At 40.4% G+C, this 10,170-nt stretch overlaps 1 protein-coding gene across 1 annotated transcript; it reads left to right on the top strand.

Annotated features, from left to right (window-relative positions):
- The first annotated feature begins 69 nt into the window (after window positions 1-69).
- On the top strand, window positions 70-8,778 carry RIDA (reactive intermediate imine deaminase A homolog). The gene is made up of 6 exons (XM_064392646.1): window positions 70-218; window positions 4,348-4,453; window positions 4,999-5,053; window positions 5,891-5,959; window positions 7,495-7,550; window positions 7,975-8,778. The coding sequence occupies exons 1-6, from the start codon at window positions 157-159 to the stop codon at window positions 8,035-8,037; spliced, it is 411 nt and encodes a 136-aa protein (XP_064248716.1). The 5' UTR covers window positions 70-156; the 3' UTR covers window positions 8,038-8,778.
- Window positions 8,779-10,170: the final 1,392 nt, after the last annotated feature.

Here is a 10,170-nt window from a genome sequence, read left to right as displayed (position 1 = left end):
GCATGCGCACTACCCCGGCACAGCGCCGAGGGACTACATTTCCCAGAGGCCCCCGCGGGCGGTGGTGGGCGGGGCGTGCTCTGGCAGAGCGCTAAGGGAGGGAGGGCAGGAGGGGAGGCCCCGGCAGTTTCTGCAGCTTCGGCAGCGGCTCCTGCCATGGCCTCGCTCGTGAAGAAAATAATCAGCACTACTAAGGCTCCTGCGCTGGGTCCCTACAGGTAATACCTTAGCTGAGAAAGATCTGAGAGTCTTGGCGCGTAACAAGTTGGCCCTGAGCCGGCAGAGCCCTTGCAGCCAGTGCTTTGTGGGGTGCATCTGGAGCAGTGCCAGCAGGACAAGGGAGGTGGTCCTGCCCCTCTGGCCCTAGTGAGGTCACATCTGAGAGCTGTGTCTAGTTCTGGGCTCCTCAGCACAAGAAAGACAAGGGGCTTCTGGAGAGGGTCAGCAGAGGGGCACAAAGGTGATGGGGGTCTGGAGCACCTGAGGAGAGACTGGGGGCGCTGGGCCTGTTTAGTCTGGAGAAGACTGAGGGGGGATCTCATCAACACCTATACCAAGGGGATGGTGCCAGACTCTTTTCAGTGGTGCCCATTGACAGGACAAGGAGCAGCGGCCATGAACTAGAACAGAACAAGTTTTAGTTCAACAGGAGGAAGAATTTCTTTATATTGAGAGCAGCAGAGCACTGGAACAGGCTGCCCAGGGAGGCTGCAGAGTGTCCCTCTCTGGAGACATTCCAAACCCAGCTGGATACGTTCCTGTGTAACCTGCTCCAGGTGACCCTGCCTTGGCAGGGGGGTGGGACTGGATGATCTCCAGGGGACCCTTTCAACCCTCACAATTCCATGATTTTGGGAGCGGGAAGCCTCTCGGGAGGCACAGGAGCAGGTTTTGCTGGCAGGGTTTTGGCAGGTCCGGGGCTCTGTCAGGCAGACCTGGGGCTGAGGGGAGAGCAGGACCCCTGAGCAGGGGCCAGTCCTGGTACCCCCTGCCCCAGTGACCCCCAGGGACACCTGGAGTCCCAAAGCACCAGTGGGGCTGTGGTGCCACGGAAAATGCAGCCAGATGGGGGAGGGGTATAGTTCAAAACGCTAGTTTGGGAAAATAATCCTGGAATTAGTGGTAAGGAGTGAATGGGAAAAAAAAAAAAAAGGAAGAAGAATGATTGTTCTCCAGAGAAAGGTGCTTGGCTACAGACAAGCATGTTGTGCAGGGAAGCTGGAGATGCTGACTATGCAGGTGATGCAGAATGAAGGCTGAGCCCTATCCAGGACAAGTTTGGTTAGATGGAGAGTTCAATGCCTGGAATTGAAAATTCTTTCTTATTTTGAATATTTATAAATGTTTTTCAGTCTGAAAACTTAACTGCTGTAAAAATATGTAAGATATTCAATGTTTTCACAAGTATGTTGCTGTAGCAGTTTTGCATATACTTAAAATCAAGAAAAATCCCAGTTTTAATTGGAGAAAGGTTTCTCTTTGCAATTTGGATATGAAAAAATGTAGTAGATTCTCGTAGCTAAAGTCCTAAAGGATTTTTGCCAGGATATTTTCTAGGAATTTTTAATTCTATATTCAGGCTTTGTGTTCACAATAGCATCTTTGTGCCTTCCAGGTACATTTTTGTCTCTGTTACTTTGTGTCCTGAGCTGTCTAAGCTTCAAACTGTGTTTCTTATAGGCCTTATAAAGATGGAAAAATACAAAGTGTAGCAGCAGAGAGACATGACGTGAAGGTTAACTTCTGTAAACAATAACTGTTGGTGGATTGCAGCCAGGGGCCTGGCATTGCTTGGCATCAGGAGAACATCTAAGACACAGGAAGGCAGCAATGCACACACCACTGTCCCAGCCTTCAACAAGGCTTCAACTACAAAATGTTGTGCTTATTGCAGGTTTTGGTGAAATACTGCTTATTGTGCAGCCTGTTAAATGTATTACGGGTCTAACATCAATAAGTTTATCACTAACTGAGTTTATCAGATTTTAGTAAACTTGTCAAAGTCCAGAGAGCAGAAGTTGCACAAGAAATAAATCCACATCTCTGCTGTGAGGTCTGGGCTTGGTTACACAGCAATGAGGGTTTAATGTAATGAAGGATTGGGATGAATGAGCTGCATTCCTGTTCTGCTGCAGCCCTTCAATATGCTTTTTGGTGACCTATTTTTACTGTATTTTTCTGTTTCCTTTACTGCATCCATTTGCCAGTACCTTGAGATAGGTAGGTAGATATATAAAAAGACACATATCTGTGTGTGGGTCTATATATCTCATTAATGTTACTAACCTTTTAAAGGATACTGTTCTTGTATTAATCCACAATCATTTGTGTAAAGAAGATCTAATTAACAAAGAGCATGGTTCCTAACACCATCTCTCTGACACACAACGTTGTTCTATGGTCACAGTGTCTGCCCAGTTATGCATTCAGGTACTCTGAAACCTGAATGACTTCAGACACACATTCACATCCCTGCTGATTAATGAGTAGCTATGACTGGCCCTGGTTGTGAGGTTAAAGAATGACTGGGGGCTGTGGAGTTGAAGTTCCCCTCAGCTGCACTCGTGCCCTTGAGTGCAGTGCAAGTGTACTCCTTGGCTGGCACATTGTTCCTGGTCTCAGTGAATGGAGGATTCCATTGGTGAGCACACCAAGAGGAGGAAGCTGAGCAGACCCAGTAAGGCTGCTGCAGATGTTGATCTGGCAGAGGTGTCAGGAGGCTTCAGCTTGTTCTTTCCCAAGTTATTTATGATTTAGGACTCTCAGAAGGTCTGTGCTGAGATAAACATTTCACTGTCATTTGCTGTGTGATAAGCAGGACAAGACAATCTCTTTTAGTGGAGAGCCTGTTTTTTCTTGTTGTGCGGTTCTCTGTGCTTCATACACAAACAGAAGTTTGTGCTCTGAGGGCCTCCCTCCACAGCAGGCATGGTAGGAAAGAAAATTAAACAAGCCTTGTCTACATGCACACATTTCTATCAACAAGACTGTGTCAGCCAAAAAACTGTTCACTGGTTTCTCTTCTTTGTATGGAGTAGTTTTGTGATTTACTCCAGTTTTGTTAGTTGATGACAGAAAAAATAATCCCTGTGTAAGACAGTTTACTGTATCTGACAAAGTTACTGGCTATTTTTTCCCCTTATGAAATGCCAGGTGTAAAAGGAGAGATGGCAATGGTGGCATTGTTCAAACTGATCATTTGACTGAGTCCCTAGATTAGGTTGGTCCCCTGTGAGGTGAATGGATTAAGACAATCCAACAGAGCAAATCTCAGTTGAGAGATGCACTGAAGATATTCTCTGAATATGTCTTTCATTTTCCATCAACATCAAAGGGAAGCAAACCTCCTACTTCAGATACTTCAGGGAGGTGCCTAACTCTGGTTTGTATAGCTTGAGAGACTTGTTGAATGGTCAAAACAATGCAGTTTCTTGTGGAATGAGAAGAGATATGAAAAATGGTGTTGACACACAATAAGCAATTCCAAAAGAATCTTTCTATAACTTGTTTGCAAAATATTTTTAATTATTGCTTGAAGATAATTAAATTGTGTCTCTTGTATAATGTTTGCTAGAGTTAAATCTTTGTTTTCAACTTTTAACATCTTTGTAGTAGAGACACTAATAATTGCCAACTCAACTTCAGCAAAAGCACACTTGACGTTTTTATATAAATGTTTTGCAAATAGCTTGAATTTTGCATTCCTCTGAATTAACCCAGCAAAGAAGTCACTCAGGTTATTTGGTGAGAGGAGAGTGATTGTTCTGGGGATGGAGTGATCAAGGCATTTTGCTGACTGGCCAAATTCATTACTCTGGAGGAATACTGCCAGAGAACCAGGGTGTCACCTCACGCTGTAACTCATTATCTTAGTGCCTGTTTAAGAAGAAAAATGTTAAATCTCTTTTGGCTTTTCTTTTTTTCTTTTTTCCTTCCTTGCTCTGCAGCTGAAATGTAGTGGAAAGGTATTGTCTGCTTCTCAGACTGGGATGGAAAATTTATCTGGGCAGGTGCAAGAAATGTTTTTATTTACTCTGCCTTCCCTCTGTGTTATTTGCTGTGTGGAACCTGTAGCTCAGTTTAGTGTTGTGTTGCTGCATTCATGCCTTGTGCCTTTGCAAGAAACAGGGTTTATCTCCTCAGGGGCAGAGCTTAGGTGGTGTAATCCCAGCTCTTCAAAAGCATAAGCAGATTGATGTATGACTGCATGTACAGACTTGCATGAGCATAACCTCAGTCTTCTTTCTGATGCTGTATAAAGTACTGTAGAAAATTTGAAATGTGCTTTTGGATTTGAAATTTGGGATGTTTTCATGTGAAAACCTAAAATGGCACTTGTGCTTTCAGCCAGGCCGTGCTGGTGGACAGGACGATGTACATTGCAGGGCAGATAGGGCTGGAGCCTTCCACTGGGCAGCTTGTCTCTGGAGGGGCAAAGGAGGAGGCCAAGCAGGTAAGAAGTGCTCCAGCAATGAGCTTGTCATGGAGTTGGCATGTGTCTAATTAAAGGTGGAATTGTGAGAAATTGAGGAGACTAGAGAGCATGTCACATCCTCCAGATGGGGAAAATGGAAGTAATTCCATCTTAACTAATGCTGTCATTTTCCCAACAACTTGGAAAACTTGGAAGTCAGGCTAGAAATCTGTTCCACATAGGAAAGTATGAAAGAATCTGTTTGAAGCAAAGGTTCACACCCCAATAAAAACCCTGATTTGAGTCAGGGAAAGTTTTACTCCCCCAGCAGCAAATAGGTGGAGTGAGATAATAGGATGAGATGGAGCTGTATCATGCATTTACATCTAATGAATGGGTGGTTTAACATTTATTAGATGCTCCCTCTTATTAATTTTTATTTAAGTCAGTCATTTTTTGACAGTAGAGGTTTTGCTGGTTGAACAGTAAAACATAGATTCAGCCAAGTCACAATTTATAGTTACATACTTACATAAATATAACCCAGCTGATAGCTAAAAGATTTTTGTTTCATTTTTCTTTAGGCTCTCAAAAACATGGGAGAAATCCTGAAAGCTGCAGACTGTGACTATGGCAATGGTAAGTGCAGCTGTCACTCTGGCAAACAGGTGGTTGTTTTTACCTGAATAAAAATATAAAAAAATCAAGTGATCTTAAAAAAAAAAAAAGCTATTTGCTGAACATTCAATTGTTACCAATAGCTGAAAGAAACAAAAGAAATTGTGAATTTAGGTTAAAAAATAAATTAATCTACATGGAAGTCTTTGCAATGGTATCAATGGAACACTGTCTTTCACCAAAAATTTCTGGCAATGGTACTGATATTTGAATTCCAACTGAGGAAGCTCAGGTACAGACAATGTTGCAGTGACTACAGACATTTTAAGCATCCTAGGCTTTGCTCTAGTGAAAGCAGGTTTGTATCTGTGCTGTCAGTATTCTAGACACTCTCAATATTTTTTTGGGTGGAGGACTCTACTGGTGAAGCCACACCAGGATTAATGCTGGGTTAGGCAGTCCTGGGAAAAAGTTCTAGCACAGAGTAGATTTTCAGACCTTCCATGAACTTTTTTTTTTTTCTGGCAGCAGATATTATATGTAAGTTATTGCCAGCAGCTTGCTTACAACAGCTATTTTAATTGATCTGCTCATCAGTTCAGTGCCTCTTGGGAGAATCTGGCTTTTTCAGATCTAGTCAGGAATGGCTTAATTCCTTAAAGTTTTATTGCATACTAGGTGCTCAGATTTTTTTAGGTGGTTCCTTAGGTTGCAGCTCTAATGGTTAATATCTGCAAAACTTTTCAAAATGTTTAGAATACTTGAGAGAGATGTATGAAATAAAGTAAGAAATGAACTGAAGTTTTTCTTTTTATGCAAGTCAGAGGTCTAAAATAACTGCACTTACATAATTTCTAGTTGTGAAGACTACAGTTTTGATGGCAGACATGAAGGACTACAATGATATTAATGATGTTTACAAACAATGTAAGTAGATATTTTACTTGTATTTTACTATTATGGCTTGTGGAACAAATTATGTTCATGGTAGTCAAAAGTGTTCTAATGACTGAGATGATGTAGTTCCATATTCTTTGAAATTCCTGTAGAAATGTGTTTTCAAATTTCATTTTCAAGTATCAGATCAAGCAGAGCCTAATTTCATTTCCACTAACTCACTGTCCTGTAAAGATTAGTTCCTGCTATCCCTACAGGCAGATCTTCTTTGCCTCTTACCTTGCTTGATGTTCTGCTGTCCTGGCTATAATTCTACTGTAGCAGCCTTCAAATGCTGAATTTCAGATTTCATATCTCCATTTCTTTTAAGTCTATACCTTTGAACAATTTGAGGGCCATTGTTATGGGACAGGGCTCTTTCTTTGTACAAGGATGAGCCATGCTGCTTCCCTTGAAGAAAAAAAGAGAACAATGCTTGGTCAACAAAAGTGAATAGACTGAAATAGGTGATTCCAACAAGATATGTGCAGAATAATTTGGGACAATTTGCATGAGCTCCTTATTGATAGAACTTTGGTTTTTAATTAGATAGCAACATCTGGTCATGAATGAAGTCTCATTGCTAAGCAAGTAACAGAGTCTCCTACTTGTCAAAATGTACTGGGGTGTGCTTGAGCAGGGTAAAACCAGACCAGCTGCAGGCTTGGTTACTTGTTGCTTCCAGCCTGGAGTTTGAGAAAACAGTTGCTGCTGTTCTGTCATTGTGAGTTATTATCTCAATTCAGGACCCAAACATTTCCATTATTAACAGTTTTGTGATAATTGTCACTAGTAAAACTTTGACTTCATTGTGCAAATGTCTTGGAAGTGTTCAGTCAGGTTGAATGGGACTTTTACCAGTCTGATATAGTGAAAGGTGTTCCTGGCCATGGCATGGTGGTGAATTGGACTATGTGATCTTTAAAGGTTCCTTCCAACCTGAAATATTCTAATATTCCATAAATTCAGCTCTTATATCTTTACCACTACCCTTCCCCATGCCTTACCCCTGTTCTAATATCTGTGGTTGTCAGGTCTAAATGGGCATGGAGGAATAAATCAAGGGTCTATTTTTCCTCTGTTTTCCTTTGATAGGAGTAAGGTTGGACTCCTGGTGACTTTATGTGAATCTGGGATCTTTGCTCATGACTCTTGCCAGGGGCCTGTTTCTCTCTCCTGCTCTTTCTGTGAAAAAGCTGTCTCCCACTCCCTGGTGTTTGAAACTTGATGATCACCATCCTGATTTCATCATCCTTTTTCAGCCAAGTTGGTGTTAAGGCCCTGCAGTGTCAGCAGAATACAAGTTCTCACTGGCTTGTATATCACTGCTTGGGGGTGAGTGCTGGCTTGCTGAGATTGAGAGCAGTCACCAAAGCAAAAAAAACAAGGGGAAAATGATAGCTGGCATAGAAGTCTTGTAGCCTTGAACCTGAAACTGTTCCAGTGATTTCATTCTATACAGATTACTTTGAACTTTTTATCAAGCCAAGGTTAGTGATTGCTGAGTGTTTCTGTTTAAATTACAGTTTTCAAGGCAAACTTCCCAGCCAGAGCAGCCTATCAAGTTGCTGCTTTGCCCAGAGTAAGTGTGACTTTTCTATCTACAAAAAACCCCAAAATTTTCTGGAATACCTTACTACTGAAGCATTCTGACAGCTTTTCTGATTCTGAAATAGCTTTGATTGCAAATATTTTAATAAAGACTCTTAATTAGTTTCTTTTCTAAGTATATCATTGTTACTCCCACACATTATCAGCAATCTGAATAAGATATACATATTTCTTCATGGTAGAAGATGGATAAAACTTTAGAAATAAGGGGTTAATGACACTTTAAGCATAAATTGAATTTACAATATTACTGAATATTGCTAAATCAGTAATACAACTGTCAGAAATATAATCTCTCTCAAATGTCACTGTTTTTTATGAAGTTGTGTTGTTCATCCAATTGCTTGATAAAATAGATTAAATTCCTAATATGTTTCTTCATTGTTTTGTCACAGGGGGCCAGAGTTGAGATTGAAGCTATTGCTATTAAGGGACCTCTCCAAGATGCTTCAGCATGACTATAAGTGGAGACTGGATATCTTACAATGACAGTTGTAGATTTAGTTAATACTTCTCCCTTATATCTGATTCCTACAGCTGACTTACAGCAGTTACACACAGTTGAAATCAGTAAACTTACTGAGGGAAGGTGCTTCTTTCAGGACTTACAGTGAGTTCTCTGCTGGCAAACCCTGAAAAGTGCCTGAGTCCTGCTAAAATCAGCTGAGCCACGTTGCAGGACAGAACCTGCCCTTTGTGGAAGTGACTGGATGTCCAGGTATTAGGGTACATACCTGGGTGAATGTATTAGAGTTACACTACGGCTGATCTGGACATGGAAAACTATACTGATTTGTAATAGTAGGTTTTTAGTAAAAAAATTTAAATCAGAAGAAAATGACAGAAATGAGAAAGCAGAGCACTTGAATTTCTTAGCATACATCTTCACTTCTGAGGAATTTTACTGTATTTACTTCTGAATTTTCTTAACCTCTTTCTTTACATAATAGATTACTATTGGGACTCAGATTTTTTCATATGTAAGCAACTGCTTAACAAAGTTAATATTAATTTCAGAAAGAAGAAAATTATGATTTTCTGAAGTGGTACCTTTATACATCAGATGAAAATTAATATCTACATGTAACCTTTCTCATGATCTTTTTCATAGCAATTCAACTTTGATTGTTTTGATTTTAAAAAACAATAAAAATTAAAAAATGTTAAATGAGAATAAAATATAATTGCAGCTGCAAAAATGTGCTTGTCTATTTATGGGAACAAACTTTTCTTTTCCTGATTGTGGTTTGATACTCCATCACAAAAAAAGTCTCCAGCTTACTTATTCAATAACAAATTTGAACCAAAAGAATAGACTTATCTACATCCTAATAGCTAAAGATCAAATTTTCCAGGATAGGAAGCTTTCAGCTACCATCATCACAGTTCTTGTAATTTTGTCCTCTGCCATTAAGGTCAGAAGCATCAGTTTGATGCAGTGATTAAGCAATACTGAGAAATCCAACTGGTGATGCCAGTAACTTATCCCATCCCTCTGTATTGATCTTCTGCCAGGTAGAAATGGACACTCTGAGAGCAGTCAGCCCTACTTACCAGTCCTAGCTTTGATGTGAAACAGCCATTCCTTCTTTTCACTGAGCTTATAAGTTGTACCATTATAGCAAAAAGATTCCTAATGAGGTTGTCACAGCAAATATGTGCAGATATAAGGATTTTTATAGTATTACCTTGCTTTCTCTGGGAGATAATTATTTTTATTAGAAGCAAGATAGTGCCTTTGTTATTTCAAACGGCAAACTTCCAAACAGCCTTTGAAAAATGCCTGACTTATCTCTAAATAAACTTCCTATACATAAACTGTGATTAGTTTTTGCTGCTGTTCTTCTTCTGTCTTCTTAGCTGTACTAATAAGGCAACTTAGGCTCTATACCTCTGACTCCATAAGCAATCCCCCCTAAGCAAAAACATGGCCAGACATGTTAGGAAGGAGTTGGTACTAACTAATATGGCAATGATTTTCTAGGAAACACAAAGCAGGTGTTCTTTCATTTTGTCAATTAATAATAATTTCAAATAATGTAATTTGAGTTATATTTAAATTTTTAAATCAAGTTTAATTCCTATTTAGATTTCTCTGTTACAGCTTTGTTCAGGTGTAATTATTTGGTTGGGATCTATTTCACTGATTTGTAGGAGATTTTGTTCAAGTTCACTATAAATCATCTGATTTCAATTGTTTTGAACCTGAGCTGTGTTCAGCCTTTTATAGCTACATTGGTTATCCCTTCTTGCTGCTCCCTGCCTTCCCAGCTGTCCCGCAGCCTTTGTGCCCGCCTCGAGCCCAACACTAGATGGCAGCTGCGGGATTTCTGTGCCTTGGCCGGTGAAAGTCCATTCCTGCACTCCTTGAGACTTCGGTGCTGGGAGAGTGAACACACCACTGCTCTCCGCAGCAAGGGGCAGGCTGAGATGATGAAATGAAGCACCTGGAAAAAGTTCCATGCTGGATGCAGCTAACAAGGCAGAACATACTGCTTCCATTACGTGTTTTTATCAGTAAGTAGGTGCCATTCTGCAGAAACTCAGGAACAGAAATTCTCTTTTAGCTTATATTTAAATATATAGTCTAA

The sequence above is a fragment of the Passer domesticus genome, chromosome 1, assembly GCF_036417665.1.
Source record: "Passer domesticus isolate bPasDom1 chromosome 1, bPasDom1.hap1, whole genome shotgun sequence".
Classification (NCBI taxonomy): Eukaryota; Metazoa; Chordata; class Aves; order Passeriformes; family Passeridae; genus Passer; species Passer domesticus.
This window is presented reverse-complemented; position numbering and strand designations above follow the sequence as displayed.